Source organism: Haemorhous mexicanus, chromosome 6 (genome assembly GCF_027477595.1).
Source record: "Haemorhous mexicanus isolate bHaeMex1 chromosome 6, bHaeMex1.pri, whole genome shotgun sequence".
In the NCBI taxonomy this organism is placed as follows: Eukaryota; Metazoa; Chordata; class Aves; order Passeriformes; family Fringillidae; genus Haemorhous; species Haemorhous mexicanus.
Genome location: NC_082346.1, coordinates 33,711,354 through 33,729,007, shown reverse-complemented (window position 1 = coordinate 33,729,007; position 17,654 = coordinate 33,711,354). Strand labels below are relative to the sequence as shown.

The window sequence follows — 17,654 nt, the reverse complement described above, 5'->3', positions numbered from 1 at the left end:
AATTCTGCAACTAGTTCTATGTCTTTTCTGCTTTATTCTGTTTCCTCATACCCATTTAATTCAGTTTAAAATTCTTAGTCCTGTACATAATGTGTAGACAGGCAAAGAACGAGAAATAACAGGTGAGTGAGTTATGAGGCAAACGCCAGGAATTTGGCAAATGGTGTCTAGGATAAAAATTGGACTTGGATCTGTCTTTCAGGAAAAAGAAAGATGGGTCACAAAAAAAAAAAGAGATACCAGGCTGAGGATCAGAGACAATGTGAAAAATTAGATAATGCTGTGAAACCATCTGGGACAGGATTCTGGATTAAAATAAGAAATCAATGGAAGGGTAATGGTGACAAAATGTAGCTTCAGTCTGCTCACAATGGCTTGAGCCATTCAGGAATTAATTATTGTGTACTAATCACCTAAATGCTTTAATGAAAATCCTCTGAGGAAATTATGAAGAAATTAATATTTGGGATATTGACACCATCCTGCACACAAGGAATGGAAGAACTAATTTTAAAAAATAGTCACTGAAAGCCTGTGTTCCACTAAAGAAACAGGTGGTGGTTTGGACAAATGCTGTATTTGGGTTTAGTTCCTCACTTTAATTTGACTTTGCAACTCCAAAGTACCTTTAATACCACTTCCCAGGGAATAATTATTGTAATATTCTAGAAAACAATTAGCAAATCTTTAAAATTTGAATACATGTGGATGTTACAAGAGACACTCAAGCAGAGTTTCACAGCAGCTTTAAGAAAAGCCTGGAAGACAAAAGCATGTTTTGCAAAAATCTAGGTGACTTGGACGAGGAAGACAGCTGCAGAGATTGAGGCACTTTAAGGTATCCTGATAGAGAAATCCTGATACTGCTATGCTCCTATTTATTCAAGCATAAAGAATTAATATACAAAAAATCTAGTTGGTGTCCTAATTATATAGGGCATGACGTCTCAACCAGAGGATATGAACTGTTAATTTGAAGGACCTAGAACACTTCACAGTCCAATATATGAATATACTCCTACAGGTTTTGTTATAGTCATTCTATGGAACACTTTTCTCTTGAATACAGCTGAAAAAGGAAGGCTGAATTCCTATGTCAGTAAAGCAAAGAGAGAGTCTTGTTTCTCTTCACTGGAGGGCTTTCTTGTTCTTTCTTCCCAACATAACTTAAAAACCAAGCCTGCAGCTTTGATTAGCCTTCAGTAGAAAGAAAAGGACAAGGCCCAAGGACAAGAGCCTCCAGCATTAGAGAGAAGTCGATAAAAATATACAGAATAAAGAGTGCTGCTATTGTATTAAGAATTTGCTGCTGAAGGCACAACTGCCTAGATATTCTGTTCCAGGTAATTATCTATCAAAAATTATTTAAATGATAATTCTGTTACCTGCTTATGGCATATACTTTCTTTATCCCATTCTTTCTCGTCAGCAAATCGAAACTGTGTAAAGGAATCTCCTAAGGAAAAGAAATAAAAAATATATTTATTTAAAAAAAGAATAAAAATTTTTTTTTTTCCCAAAGAAGTAAATTCAAGAAATAAATCTCACCCCTTCAAAAATTTTCAGTTAATATTAATGCTGCTTGTATTCACAATATTAAATTTATTTGTGCCAAACTTCTATAGGTCTTTTAATAGCTTATTGCAAAACAGCACTAAAAAGGGGCAACAAATACAAAACTGAATGATGAGGTGTTAGGTTCTATGTCAACATGCAAGATTTTCATTCAAAGGTCCAATCTGGACAACATACTAGGAATACACACAGTATTCACAGTGTGAATGTCTTATGAACAGCTGAAAGGTAGGTAGACTTTCTCTTACCAACATGGAAATATTTCTAGAAATGGATTATAAATATTCCTTTAAATCACTTTGTACCATCCAAATAAAGACTTCCTGTTGTCTGGTAGCTATAGTCCTTGTCTTCCTACTACTCCCTCCCCCAGCACATCATCAGAAAAAGGCACTGAACCCCAAATTCCAATTCATATGCAAAAAGGACTGAATTAAAAGAAACCCTTAAATAGGATTAATTAGGTTAAATACATAATTACAGAATCTTCTAACCTACCACATTCCTTCAAGCCAGTAGAAACTTTTTCTTATTATAAAGGATAGTGGATTATCCTTTTGCCTGAAATGCAGTATTTTTATTGCAGTCCCATGCTGTGTTACAAAAGACAGACCTAAAAATTTATTTACTGAAATAAACATTTAAGAACTCCAGCAACTAAAAAAAAAAACAAGTAAGGTCTGTGACAGAGGAAACATGAAAGATTAGGGTTGCAAGATGATGGCCAAATGTACAGAGTAAGAGAAAGCTAAGATGTTTCTTCTAAGACTGCAGTTTAAGGATAAAAAACTTTCAGGAGTTCTACTAGGGAAAAAAAAAAAAAAGAACCATGCAGAATTATTACATGAAGGAGATGAAATTTGATCCTGATAATTAGAGAGCTACTAAGTTGGTCAAAGGTCTGGAGAGTCTCTCTTGACAAAAGGCTGAGTGAGCTGGGCCTCTTCAGTCTCAAGAAGAAATGACTGAAAGGGGATCTCATCACTGTCTGTAGGTATCTGAAGGAAGGGTGTCAAGACACTCTCCTTGGCAGTGCCAAGCAATAGGACAAGAGGCAATGGGTAGAAACTGATGCACAGGAAGTTACACCAAAACATGAGGAAGAGCTTCTTTCCTGTGAGCACTGGAACAGGTTGTCCAGGGAGGTTGTGGAGTCTCCCTCACTAATGATATTCAAGAACCATCTGGACACAATCCTGGGTCATGTGCTCTGGGACAACCCTGCTTGAGCAGAGAGGTTGGGCCAGATGACCCACTGCGGTCTCTTCCAACCTGACCCGTTCTGTGGTCATCTGTAAATCACTGTGATTTATTTCAGCAGTTGGCTGAGAAGCTACAGCTCTCTCTAAAAGAGAATGAATGCCCTAGAGGAAGTCTTCAATGGCTTTACCAACAATTGATCATCTAGTTTTCATTTGGCTCTTGACATTCTAACTGCAATTCATACCTTTGATGATTCCTGAATCATGCCCTTAATCCTGCAGACAAAATCTGAGCATACAATCTGCCTTCCCCAAAATGGCTTCTTTTACATTGTCTGCCTGTCCCAAAATGTAGGAGTGCAACCTCCCAGGAGTTTTACTCAATAGTGCAATCATAAGTTGGCTTCTGTTTTGCAGAAAAAAAAAAAAAAAAAGGAATAAGCAGCAAAATGGCATAGCAACTGGCTATTTCTTTGCCAAATAATGAGAAACAAGAGATCTAATCATCCTTCAGGTGGAATTTAAAATTTAATGGCTGTGAATTTTTAAAAATTTTAAATATCTAAAGTGCACTTCTAGTTCATTACATTTCATGTATTGTGATTGGGTATGCAAATATAGTCATACACTAGGAACAATGAGTACCTGGCATGTCCGCCATCATAATTTTCAGAACGATTACAGCTAGAAAGTTACCTTCTGAACTGAATATTTCTATAAATACTTAAGGCCATTACCATGTCCAGCTTGACTATGTATTTCTTTGTTTTCAATTACTTTATCTAACATGGCTCAGCAGTATTGTGGGGATATAGAACTTTGCCTGATCAGATATGTTTTGGTTTACATTCAGATTCTCCAGAGATTACTATTTTGAAAACAGCCACTATCAAACAGTACAAGTGCCAATAATTAAAAATAAGCACTGAAATTAACAATTAGATATCTAATAAGGTGGCTAATTTTACAAATGTTCAATTCATAAAATAAAAACACCGGATTCCATGCTTTTTCTAGGGATGCTCAGCAGTGTGGAAAAATAGGACCCCATATCTTTATGCACCTATCTGCACATGCAAACACTTAACTTGAGCACTCACAGCTGTCTCACTACTGACAAAAGCACCTCCCCCTTCATTGCACAAGAGGAAATAAATGCCTCTGTTTCAAAATATCTAGAGTACTGTTAATACATAATAACTAATTCTCAAAACCAAAGAAATAAAAATATTAGTCTCCTGATTTAAAAAGGGGTATGAAAATGTGCAAATTAATGTTTTAAAAACTTTTATTTTAAAGGCTCTATTTAGTTAGACTTGCAAAGAAGTCCTGCCAAAAGCAAAATGGTGCTCAAAGTCTTCCTACTACTAGAACAAATGCACAGGTACTTTCTTCCAATATTCCCAAGACTGCTCTAGTTATTGCTCACACCGCATTAAGGAGGAAACAGGTTTTTCTGCTCTTATAAACTAGCAAAATTAATCTAAAGGATTAGTCAAATGCTTTCAGTATCTGAGAATGACCAGATGCAAACTAGCTAAATCAAACTACTTCATCAGGAAAATCCACTGGGGTCGAGAACTGGTTTATGACTGTCCACACTCACAAAGTTGGTAATCACGGATCCTCAGTTTGATATTGTATTACTGAATTAGAGTATGACTTAAACTGCTGTTTAATTAGACTCTTTAAGTAGGCTAACAAAGCATGCCTTTCAAATGGAAAAGCATAACTACAATTCACAGTAGCATATTTAATGCAAATTATGTCAATGAGAATGTTAGTATAACCAATTACCTTTTCACAAGTTCCTTTACCCTGAAAATAACCTCTTTTTATTCCATGAATAGTAATCAAACCACTTGCAATAACTCTTGAATTACTTTCAACATAAAAAAATATTTTTTTTCTTGAGAATAATTTTTATGTTACCTGAAAATATAATTTGGCCTTCAAATACAGAGTAGCTGAAAATAATGCATTCAAGTAAACCTTACACATGGTCTTTGGTAACAGCCATGATAAGCACATATTAAACAATACTGTTTATTGTTTAAAATGTGAAATTATTATGAAAATGGCAGAACTAAACAAACCATGCTTTCCTACCACTTAAATATATCATACAGCTAAATCAATTTATTTAAATAAAAGGTATCTTTCAGTTTTTCATTATCCCAATTATCTTTTCCTACAAGTATTCATTGAATAGCAGAATCAAAACACATCCTACCTGTAATCTAAAATATTTTCTCATTTGTGAAATTTAAAGACTAAGAATAGGAAAAAAGGGAAGAAAACCAGTTTTTAGCAGAGAAAATTCTATCAGTGAATGATTTTGTTAATTTAAAACTCCTCTCAATCACATAAAACATTACTGAAGACAGAGGAAAAATACTCTGTAGTCTTAGAGACTAAATTGGAGGATGAGAATAGCAAGGAATTAACATGATCCTTCTAAGATTGCCATGGCTGTAAAGAAGTGCTGCAAGTGCAAATATTATACTCTAAATCCACTTTTTAATCATAATCTCTCTTTTAGCCCCCTTTGGCTACTGAAAGGTGCTATAAGGTTTCCCCAGAGTCTTCTCTTCCTCAGGCTGAAATCCCCCAACTCTTTCAGTTTATCTCCATAGCATACTGATAGCAAGGATGTTTGGAGTCTGCACTGCAAACTATACAGGATATTTGTAACCAGATTAAAAAAGAATAATATTCTACTTTATTTCCTTGGCATAACTATGCAAGAGTACTAGTCACATTTTAAAATAAAAACATCTAACCAAACAGCAGGATTATCTGACCGAGGCTAAATGATGTCTTCAAAATTTAAAATGTGTCACAGAGAAAGGAGTGAGAAGAAGGATCTGTTGAAATCAGTGCTGGTTCTGGAACAAAGAGTGTCTATTCAGGAAGAACAGAACTAATTTAACACATAAAGGAACTGCAGCCTATTGAAATCAAAGATTTTTTTTTCCAATGAGAAGCCAACAAATACCAAAATACACAATGATTCAAAAAGAAAAAATTCTGAAACCACACACAAAAAAATCCCCCAGGAAACAAATCTTCTTAGTAAAAACTAAAGCAGAGGCTAACAAGAGTCAGGATCTGCATGATCTAAGACAACTTCTTGAAAGAAACAAAATAATATGCACATAAGCAGGATCTAGTTCATATAATTTACATGCACTTCCAAAAGCTCTCACTGACATCCCACTCCCTTTCCTACCCAAGCCTTCAGAGCAGCAAAAAGAAGAGGAGGCTTTGTATGAATAACTAATTATCTTAAAGTAGAAAGAAAAGAGTAAATTGCAAGTTTTCACATCAAAAGAAACAACCTGTGTGATTCTCTGGGGTTCTAGCTGTTTAATCTCGTCCCTCAAAACAGAAGAGAAGAGGAGAAAATGAAGTCACAAAATTTGCTGATGATACCATATGTTAGTGCAGATGGAGGCAAGCTGTGAAGAATGACATAAGAATTCCATAAGACTGAGAAAATAGATTTTAAAATGGCAAATGAAGCTCAATACTGAAAATGCAACAGGCAGTAATTCTCAAAGAAAGCTTAGAGCTAACCAACACCATTCCAAATCAAAATCAGTGCTACATAGTGTGCAAAGCAGCAAACTGTGTAATTCTAAAAAAGGCAGGAGTGAACAGCACACAGAACATCATTACACCTCTATCACTTATTACCTCAAATACTGTGCAGAGTCTTGTTTTCCCAAGCCCAGTGTCAAAAAATGTGACAACATTAGAATTGGCATTGAACAGATTCTGGATCAGAAGCAATTTAGTACCTTAAGCCAAAGAAGGGGAACCAAGGGAACATGAAAGAGATCTAAAACCAGGAAAGGCATAAAAAGGGCAGATGGGGACTAACTGCTCACTGTCTCTTCTCACCTAGAGGCAGCAAACGAACCCAGCAGGTAACAGATGCAAAACAGATAACTCTTTATAACCTGAAGCTGGGTTGTGGGACTCCACACCACCAGATAGTGCAGACAGCACAACATGCAAGGAGGGATAGAGTATAACTATTTCCAAACACAAGAATTGCACATCTGGCTCAGATGTGTCCCTTAGACATAAACTATTGCAGGTCAAGAAAGTATGTGGGAAAGTAGCTTATAATATAGTACATTCAGGTGCCTTAGCTCAGGTGTCTCCAGATGGACCTTGGGTCTGCTTCAGTAGAACCAGTCCTAAACCAAAGCAAACAGCTAGGGTTTCACCCTTAGAGCTTTACTTGTCTCCTAACTGGCTATTTTTCTGAAAAAAAAAATGGAGGAAAAGTAGCAATTCATAAATTTATTTTTAGTCTGTAGCTATGTTCTTTAAAGCCAATGAAAATTTCCCTTTTTTTATTTTTTCCACATTTCATTAAATTTATCACTATTTTTCATACGTAACTACTATAGCTTTTGGAATGCTGCAAAAATGCAAAATATTAAACTAAAATTCATTGAACAAAAAAATATATTCAAAATTTCTCACAACTACAGTAGCCTGGTTATTCATAAGCACCAATCCCATCTCCTCCAGTATTCACTTTTTTTACTGAATAAACAATAAAATTATATTTAAGGTTAAAGCTACTGATTTCCCCATTGGTAAGCTTAAACTTTTCATTAATTTTAAGTTAGTCACCTTAAATATTTACCTTCTTCCTGATGCTTTATGACATTTTCTAGTGTCATATTTTTCAAGCCACTAATTTATAACATACTTAGTGATTTTTAAATGTCACTGCAGCCAACTTGCAATATTAGACAAAGTATATAAATCCACAGAGCATACTGGCTTTTGAGCAGTATCATTCAAGTAGGCTGGGAAAAAAAGACAAAGATTGCTGCATAACTTAATAATAAAAATGAAGTTTAATTACTGCACAAATACACAAGATCATTGAAATTTGTGAGTATTCCTAGGGGTAGGGACAGAAACTCCTTTGGGTAAAAGGGAGAGAACTCATATATTTTGATAAGACTAGATCCGACAGAGGAAAAAGTAGCTTAACAGAAGAGTTTGTGATCTGCACAGACTGACAGCTTAAGGGAACTAATGATCTGGCCCTTTGGGAAGACACTGCCTTCTCCAACCTCATATAAGCAACTAATGTCAGTCCAGCACATGTCCATATCAGGATGTAAAGCTGAAATTCAACACTGGAAGAAAAGAAGAAATGGCAAGGTTCCCACCCACAAAGAAAGATTTGCATAACGTCAAACTGCAGAACTCAAAAGAGGAATCCATTTGCATTTGCTGGCACAAGGTGCTCTTATATTCTGGCTTGTGAGGAGAGACTCATGAAAAGAAAAAAAATCCAAGAGGAACAACATTCAATCAGAATGAACGACAGCCATCCCAAAAGATCCCTGGCTTGCCCTGCCTACTTACAGGAACCAAAGTATTGCAGCCACAGAGAATGGGCACTGAAGGATAAGAAGAACAGAGAGGGATTCACTCCTATGCATTCTAGTAAGCAAAATTACTGCCTTGAGACAGTACCTCACACAACCGCTTTAAAAGCAAAATGAGGGCTTGGATGAACAGTTTAGTTTTATACTGAAGTGAGGTTAAAGCTGAAACTGCACCCTTCATTGATACTTTAGACTGTACAGCTTGCAAATAATTCATCCGCCTATCCTGCTAAGATTTGATATTTTGAGTAGCTTAAAAATATATCCCATAATGGGCAGCAAAACTTCTACCCTTCCCTTAGAGAGGTTTGAATTATTTCTAAATTACACAAGAAGACCAATTTTTGCAGTGTTTTCAAATCCAAAATTTAAGTAAAATATGTGTTTCAAAACCACAATAAAACTACTACTGTTATTTAGATACCTCATGTCAGGCTAGATACAAGAAAGAATAACAGAAACTGCATGTCAACAGCTTTTGCTGTGTTGCAGGCTGGCACTCACTGGACTAGGTTCTTTACCTTGCCCTATTTAAGAAAAGTTCTTCCCAGTTATTCTTCATTAGGATTATTCTTCATCATACCTCCTGTGTGAACAGTGCCCACAAACACATTGCTGTATCATATCCAGGAGGTGAGAACACCATTGGACCAGATTTATTCTTGCACTTTTCCATCTAAGAGAACTTCATACCTAACTGTCATGGAGTTAGATATTAACTGCTCTTAGGTAGCTAAGATTAGTTGCATAGCACAAATTTACACTAGGATTACTACTGTTTTCTGTAAGCAGGCTGTCAGAATATTTGGTCTAAAAACTTTGAAATTCATTACACAGCTTACTGGTCCAGAAAAGGCAGGAACATATAAAATAAGTCCCCTTTATTTCACATTGTATCTCCACCCACAAAAAATCCATTTTTCAAAAAAGAATGCCCAAAATCCCATGACAGTAATCTCAGCGAAAACAAATGAGCAAACTTAATAAATACTTTATTTTAAACAGCTTGCTAGTTTTTAATTGCAATAATAACCACTAATTGACACAGTTAGAGAAAAAAAAAATCTCCTATCTGCAGTCCTTACATGCCACACAAACACTGGAAAACTTCTCTTTTGCTATCTCTCTTCCCTCCAATTTTATAGCAGACAAATCATAGAGGTTTACAATACATTTGACAGTTGAACATTCAAACTTCCAGTTTAAGCATTTAAAGCCATTCTTAATGCTGAATGGTAAGTACACATGTAATTTGACACCCCTCACATTATTAAAATTTCAAAACAGAAAAAAAATCTAGATTCTTCTTAGTGCTACAGTTTGACTCCTTATTCTTTGACAGAACATTTACAACAAAGAATATAATAGTATGATTAATAAATATTCTTTATGATGCTGTTCTGACTATTTTTAATATCATCACATCCAAATTAGTACTATCATTCCCTAAAGCACAATTCACTATTCATGTAGGTGGTACATTATGCTCTGTCTATGGGACTATCTTTCATAAGTATTCATAAATTATACACAAATGTGCAGGCCTAAAAATATTTAAGCAGTTTGATACAGTGAGTATGAGGCTTGGCTTTCTTGCGTTTATGGGGGGTTCTGCAAGATATGAGAAGTCATAGTTCTAACATGAGCTTGCCAGATTTTTTTTTAATGAAACAAGAAAAGTAGCTTCATAAAACAGGAGGATTTTCTTCTGAAATGTTAATAAAATTACAAGGATTACAATTAGCAAATAGCAAAGATCGTAAAGCTCCAGTTCTATCAGCATGCAAGAGCCTGGAAAGCATTTATTTCATTGTGTGTGCAAGTTATATCCCTCCAAAGACAGCAGTGGATTGACTTATCAGAGAATTCTGAACACCAAATTAAAATTAACAGCAGATTGGGAAATCTTCACTTGTGGTGAAAAATACAAGCAAAGAGCATACTAGATTTGCCTTATCAAAGACTTAGAAAGCCAATACATTCTTGGTCCAAAATTTACAACACTGTGCTTTTTATGATTACCTACAGTGGAGTTTTCCCATTGCTACAAAGAAATTATCAATGCAAAGTTTCAAAACCCATATTAAAAGAAATTAAAAGTTCTGCAAAGTGAAAATTAAAAAAAAAAATTACTTACTATCTACAATTCTTTGTGCCATGTTAAAAGGAAATTGTAGCCACATACAAGCTTCTGCTCATCTTTTGTATTAGATACCTTCAGGGATTTTCTAACAAATTTATCATAAGTAAATAAAGATTGGGTTAACTCAACTGAAACCACCAGTACTTCCAATGCTAACCTCTTGTGCTTTTGTCTTGAACATTCTACATTCTATAACTTACAATGCCCCTTAGCAACAAATCCTGTAGCCCTCTTATGCAAGTTCTCCTTGTATGGAAGTGACAAGACCTTCAGCTCTCCCACAAATTAAGAAACAAGAATTGCTGGTGCAGAACGGAGAATTACAGTTTTCTGGATGACAAATACCATCTGGGCTATGTATTTACCAGTGACACACAGTGTTTTGCCAGTCTGAAAAATGCAAAAGTATTGATTTTTATTTAATGATCTTCTGTATTCAAAGAGCAGAAAAATTAAATGTGGATTTTAACGTTGATTTTGAAATATTAATTTGAAGATTTTATTTTCCATCACACTATTGACATACTATTAAATAGCATCATAGCAATATCAAAATTCAAGTTTTAAGATCCTGAAGACTGTGACATATCTGGTAATGTTGGCTGAACCGAAAATCATCTGTATCCCAGCTAGACATATTTGCTTTCTGCTGTTTTTATTTTTGGTGTTTTTTCTATGATCTAGTTCTTTAGAATTAAAAAAAATGGCTTGCACAACTTTGGCCCCCAAGGACATTACATCATGATTTATTTTATTGTCATGCTAAGGCCTCCCCCACCTATTCATTCATTCACTACTCTGTTCTGTTCCAGCCCTGTTTATGGGGTTTCTTTTCTCCTTTAACCTTGTTTAAATCTATTCTTCCAGGTTTCTGATCATGACTGTGGTATTTTAAGTCCCTCTAGTCTACTTGAAACATAATAAGCAGGTGCTAATCAATGAAGTTTTTACTTTAGCAGGAACTGATCTGTGAATCATGCAGAAAATACTCTTTATTCTCTGCTCTGCCTTTTCAAATTGCATTGCTAGTTCACTGTGCTCAGAAATATGCATGACATTTATCACACATTATTCTCAGTGTTTGATTTAATTCTGAATATGTACTTCAAAACAAAAGGTTACAACATTTTTTTATTTTGTTTACAGGAGTTTCAAAATGCTTCCCTTTTTTCTTTTGTTTTCTTTTTTTTTTCTTCCTCCTCCCCCCCACTTTTTTAAATTCTTCAGTCAGCCTTGCCCTACTGGGCACATTAATTTTGCTCAGTTAGCAATCTGAGAGCAAGGATTAGCAGACAATGAAAAGTTCTTAGAATAAGAAGAAATTTAGCAGCTACAAATCTTAATGATACAAAAGCAAAAAGAAAAAAAAAATTAGTGTCCACAGAATAAGAAAAAGCATCCACCAAGATACTGCTCCTACCCGTGTGTTTTTCCACAGATGAAAAAAAAAAAAGACCTTTTCTCTAAGCATACATTCAGGATTTTAATACCTCTTATGCTTTTGGTCAGCACCTTTAAAATTACCATTTGTAAAATACCTTTGTTCATTTTGCTTTTAAGCTTTGGAGTCTGGAAAAGAATCAGAATCAATAAATGTTTTAGGATGACAACAAGGTCACTTAGGCCTCTACTCGCAGCCTAAGATGTAGAGCCTTCATCTCTCTTTAGACAGTCCAGAGGAAGTTTTTTCCACAGGCTTCAGTTAGCACTTCTGAAGGTCAGCCCAAAAACAGGAACAATTTTCTTAGCTGTGAAGGAATGTACTGGGAAAGGATGGAAGGGAAAATACCTTTCTCCATTGTAACCAAGAAATCTATCTGGCACTACAGTGTCAGTTCTTGTATTTGTCAAATACAGCTGTTTACAGGCTTAAACAGTTCTTTTTAAAGCACTTCTGGATTTTAGATCATACAAATGCTAAGATCAAACACCAGTCCTGCTACCACCAAAAACACATGCTCCTGCTGATGCTTGATACTTCAGTTATCATTTCAAAATCACTTAAAGGTTTTGGCTACTGCAGAAGAAAAGAAAGATAGAAGGTTTGAATGAACGACAGCCCAGTTAATTAACCACTCAGAGTCTAAAAAATAAACCAATGGAGCTCAATTTTGAAACAGCTGTGCTTTACAACAACCCACTGCTCTCAAAGGGAGGAACTAATTTTTGCTTGCCTTTTTCACATCACACATCTTGCCTTTGCTAAGTGCAAATACAAAATGCAGGTGTTCTACTAATGGTTCCAATTTTTTCAAAATTGAATTTAAACAGCAAAGCTAGGCTTTTAATTCTTTCAGAAGTGAATAAATAAATTGATCACCATAATAAATAAATAAACTTCAAACCACAAAATCTTCTGGAGTATTGCATTCCCATTGAGTACCTTTCAATTTTCAAGGGACGTGATTCAAATTACTCAGAGGTACAAAATAATTGCCCAGTAATACCATTAAGAGATTTATAGGAGAAGCAGTTCTCTGATGTCTATTTTCCTTTCACAATATATTTTTATATGTGTTTACAAAGACACAGAAGTGACAGTGAAATTAGTCTTTCCTACACAAACTTCTACAGATTCTTAAGTTTGAGAATACAACAGGAAACTGCAGTAAGGTATCTGAGCCCTCTCAGGGGAGAGTACTTTGTCACACTGAGTAGAAAATACTCAGAATAGAGCAGAAGTTCAATTCATTAACAAAAAAGTGACAACACAAAGACTAGAATAATATGCCAATCAAACGAAACATATAAAAAGGGAAACTTAAGCTTAAGAAAACAAAAAAGAAATTTCAAGGCTGAGTTTAAATTCAACTAAACATGATTTTATCCATTCCTAATTTCTTTACTCAGAGAACTTTGTATTCAGGATTTTCAGCCATGGGTCCTATGGACTACCTCTCTGAAAAAGATGATGAAAGCAACATGAGACTGTGTAGTGTCACCACTGGTTTCCTCATCACATGGAGAAAAAAAAAAAAATCGACCAAAGATCTCCAAGTAAAAAAACTAAAGTCCATTCAGGTCAGTTTACCTACTGCAGTAATTAAATTTTATATTACATATGGGGATTTCAAGGGTTCTCTGAAAATCCAATTTAAAATATACTTGAATTGTCAAAGCTCATTTGCATTTTATTCATCTTTGGTTTTGAGGGGTGAGCTGTCCTAACCTGCTGGCTGCAGCTTCCTTACCTTACATTGAATCCATGATGAGTCACTGAAGAAACTAGACATACTGCAAGGCTGGTTTTGATGGATGACTCAGAACTAAGAATTAGCAACCATTGGAGGGATAAGAGAAAAAACAGAATTTGGAAAGGTCACATACTTCTAGTTGGATTTGAAACTAAAACTTAACTCCTCCTATGCCCTCAAAGGTCGTGGTGGGGAAATATTCTGGACTAATATCAAGAGGAAGTACAGTACAATGGGTTGTCATACTATTGTACTTAGTGATCAATAGATTGTTGTGCTTTTAGAATTATTTTTTTTATTACACTGTGTAGTAACACAACAGCCACAATTAGTAATTTACCAGTACTGCAGCTAAAAAAAAAGGGTAAAGAAAAGCAAACATACCAAAAAACACCCTTAACTACTGAAAAGCCATGCATCTCTCTGTTTCTATAAAAATAAAGACAATACAGGCTGAAAATTACTCTAATTTAAAACATACTTTTGAAAAAAATTATCATCCTCACTTGAATTTATTAAGTTCAGAGGAGTAAAAAAATGTTTGGCAATTGATCATCTTAGAAACAAGCTCTCTTTCTATGATTGTCAAAATGCATACCAGGAAACTTTGGAAAATACCACCTACTGAATTCATGAGCAATCTTTGTGTTTATCATGTCTGTGTTCAGTGACAGACTTTCTAAGTAGGATAATAAAAAAAAGATAGAAATCACCAGACTAGTGTAAAGTCAGACATATCCTCACTATTGGTTGAACCTGCAAATGGGAAAACAACAGCCACGTCCTTCGGCCTGAGCTGGAGAGACCCCAGGGCCTCTGGGCTGAGCAGAAGGAATTCTCAGGAGCTGTTGGAGATGGTGGTTGCTTACAACACCCCAAAACCATTAATCAAGGAACCTGCTCTGAATTTTTTGTTCTGAATAATAATGGAAAATCTATTTTTAATTATCACAGTACATGGATAATTATCACAATATATGGAAAACTAAAGTACAGCGTAATAGGTCAATTAGTACCAGCAATTGAATTCAGTATTGCCAAGTTCAGTAATTGTGCATTTAAGAAAGACTTTTTTGCTTCAGTGATATAAGGGAAGTATCTTTGATGAAAAGATATAGAAGTGAACACGCTTACCAGATGAATGAGATGTCTTTAGGAAAGAACAAGTTTCATGACTTGACTCCCATCACTTTGGTATAATGAAAAATGTTATATCTGTACAATACTGCTGTAAATGAACATGAAAATGTGAATGTCAGCTGGAGAGAACTATTCATACATGCTAGGTACACTCATGCTAGTTCACTGACTACATAGAGAAAGCATAATCCAATGTATTTGATAATGTTAAGTACAAAGAGAAATGTGACCCTGATTACATTATTATTTAAATCTTTTAATCCAAATGTGTCTTGCATGATTCTTCTACAATTAGAGAAGTTGAATTAAGTAGGTGTAATAAAATGTTTCTCACTCAGATTGAGTAAGATTTTAGTGGTTATAGTATACCAAATTGTTTCCTTGAGCTTCTGTTATCAGATTTGTCCTGAGAATCAAGTAGATAGATTGTACAGGTTTCAAATAACAAGGAAAGACAAAATTGCTAGGCCAACTGTAAGTTATAAGTAATTTTAGTTTACTTGACAGTAATAGCTCAAGGTAGAAAAGCATGTATCACCTGATTCGATCATAAAAACGTGACTCCATATAAAGCTTCTCTTCCAAAATTCTGGAAAGTGTTGCTCTCTCAAAAAAGCCCTCTATACAGTTTCTCTACAATGCACTTATCCAGCCTGTAGATTCATTTTGCTTCTTCCATATCTATAAATAAATAATGAAAAAAGCTATTGCATGAGGTGCTACATGTCTGTAAGAGGTCACATTCCCTTAAAGGTGGCCAAGTTCATACTGGAAACTGCAAACTTAATTTCACAGTGCAGTCTGGCATCCATCAACAGTGCATTTATTCATGCTTCTGTGGGCCCAGAACCGTGGCCATAAATTTTACAGGGCAGACATAGTCAAAAGGTCTTCGCAAGAGGCTACCCAAAGGAAAAACAAAGGAAGTCCTCTTTATCTGCATAGTATTTTCAGGCTTCCTTTGAGATTCTTGTACCAGATTAATGACTTCATTCAGCAGTCTGTGAGCTTGCTCACAGGAAGTGTCTTTCATAAGCCTGACATCTTCATATATGAACAACTGCACAGCCTGGCAGAACACACATGGGCCACTACAGTGTTTTCCTTAATGTTCTCACTGCCACTGAAAGGTAAAAGCAGCACCCTGTACAGCTGCTTAAAGTATTGTAACATAGTCCAAGTGAAGATCTCAAAAGCTTTTTGTTGGCTAGAGCAGCACTTACAAAAGTAGGTACCTCTTGTATTGCTTTTAATCCGATAATGGAAATAAAACAGTGATCAATGTCAACACAACACAGCAGATTAAATAATTCAATTCCCTCAGTTGAATTCGCCTCCTTTTTTTGAGGCTGCAGGAAGTAGCAGCCTCCTCATCTGAGATAAGAAGATACAAATCCCATGCCGGCTGCAATGATAAGGGCTTATTTTCTCTTTGAATAACTTTTCAATGAGGCACATTCATGAGATTAGGGAAAGAACAGCTGGAAATATTATGTGCATTTTGTGGCTGTTTACTTCTTTAATCTTCATTGGGGTTCTCTATGAGTAATAGAGGCCACTTTTCTTATGAGTAAAGGATTATGAAGAGCAGCTACAGTCAAGATCAAACTTACAGTCCAAAAGTGTGTGACTTGGGGAACACTGAGTCAGCTGACCTTCCTAGGACTCTTCGTAGGTTTTAAACACATAGAAATGCAGCCCCAAAAATCTGATAATGAATATTCCTGTATTAAAGGTTCATCAGATAATTGTATACTGATAAATTTTAAAATTGCTTCTCTAGACAGGTACTTGAACACTTTGTAGTTACAGGAGAGCAAGAAATACCAATGTTTTGTGCAAAAAAATCAATTCTTAAGACTTAAATAAAAGTAGCTAATGCTTTGTTCTATTATCAGCCCAAATAAGACTGATACATATATAGATGTTTTACATTCCCGGGATTAGAAAGAACAATGCGTTGTGTAAAAATTCTCAATGTATTTTTCATTCTATCAGTCAGTGAATGCAATATTAGTGCCTAGTGTTTTACTGAAAAAAGCAAAAGTAGTGACTGTTATTGAAAAAAAAACTTCACATTGTTAAATAGAACTCATTGAAATCTTAAGTTTTAACAGCACCTATTTCTATTCCTGAAGCACATGACATCTAAGTATAAGCTGTAATTTTCATTTAAAACCTAGGCATAACATAGAGAAGTAGTGTATCTGTTAAAATGGAGTTTTGATCTCAGGGCACTAAGTCCTTGGAGAGGAACATGAAAAATGGATGAGGGATCAGAGAATTTAGTTCATGTACTTTTGTCACTGAAGTGACAGTCATAGATTAATTTTGAGAACAGAAATATGAACTTCCTGGTCTCAGATTATGACAACCAACCTTGTTGATGACACTTGATTTCTTCTCCCTGTGGGCCATTAGAGCTTCGTTCCTAAGATTAGACCCTCTAAGCAGCTATAAAGGTCTTCTTTATAAATAGAAAACTTTACAGGATATTCTAGTTATTAATTATAGGATATTGAAAATAATCTAACACAAAAAGTAAATACATTTTTTTAAGCCTGAAGAAAAAAAAAATTGCTGTTACCTCTGCTTTTTCACTTAAAATATTTTGTACCTAAATGTACCATCAAAAAGGGCTCATTACTCTACTTGGCAGCATATTTCTTCTGTGCATTTTTCTGCTGTAACCTACAACACTCACTGGCAGATATTATTAACAACCAAAAATTAATATATAACTAATACAAAATATCTATGAAGTACTGACAAAGCAAAAAGTCACAAATTAAGGACAGGAGAAAAACTATCAATTATTGATTAGATTTCTGTAATTTGTTCCGCCTATTTTTGCAAGTGCATATTTTGTAATACTTGATTCAAATTAATATAAAAATGAAAACTGTTACTAACAATGTTTTGGTCTCTTTTGAAATACCTACCTAGCTGCAGTAATATAATGGAAATTTCAATA

General features: G+C 35.0%; 1 protein-coding gene and 1 long non-coding RNA gene across 2 annotated transcripts in view; both read right to left on the bottom strand.

Annotated features, from left to right (window-relative positions):
• The window catches only part of AVEN (apoptosis and caspase activation inhibitor), an 83,328-nt gene that overhangs the window by 5,028 nt on the left and 60,646 nt on the right, over positions 1-17,654 (bottom strand). The window contains exon 3 of the mRNA XM_059849787.1: positions 1,386-1,456. Coding sequence (XP_059705770.1) covers positions 1,386-1,456 — 71 coding nt within the window. The remainder of the gene's footprint in view (positions 1-1,385; positions 1,457-17,654) is intronic.
• LOC132329092 (uncharacterized) lies at positions 9,611-16,209 on the bottom strand. Its single transcript, XR_009486958.1, has 3 exons — positions 15,219-16,209; positions 14,675-14,768; positions 9,611-13,612 (listed from the first exon to the last, which is right to left on the bottom strand). It is a non-coding gene; the product is annotated as an uncharacterized LOC132329092 (long non-coding RNA).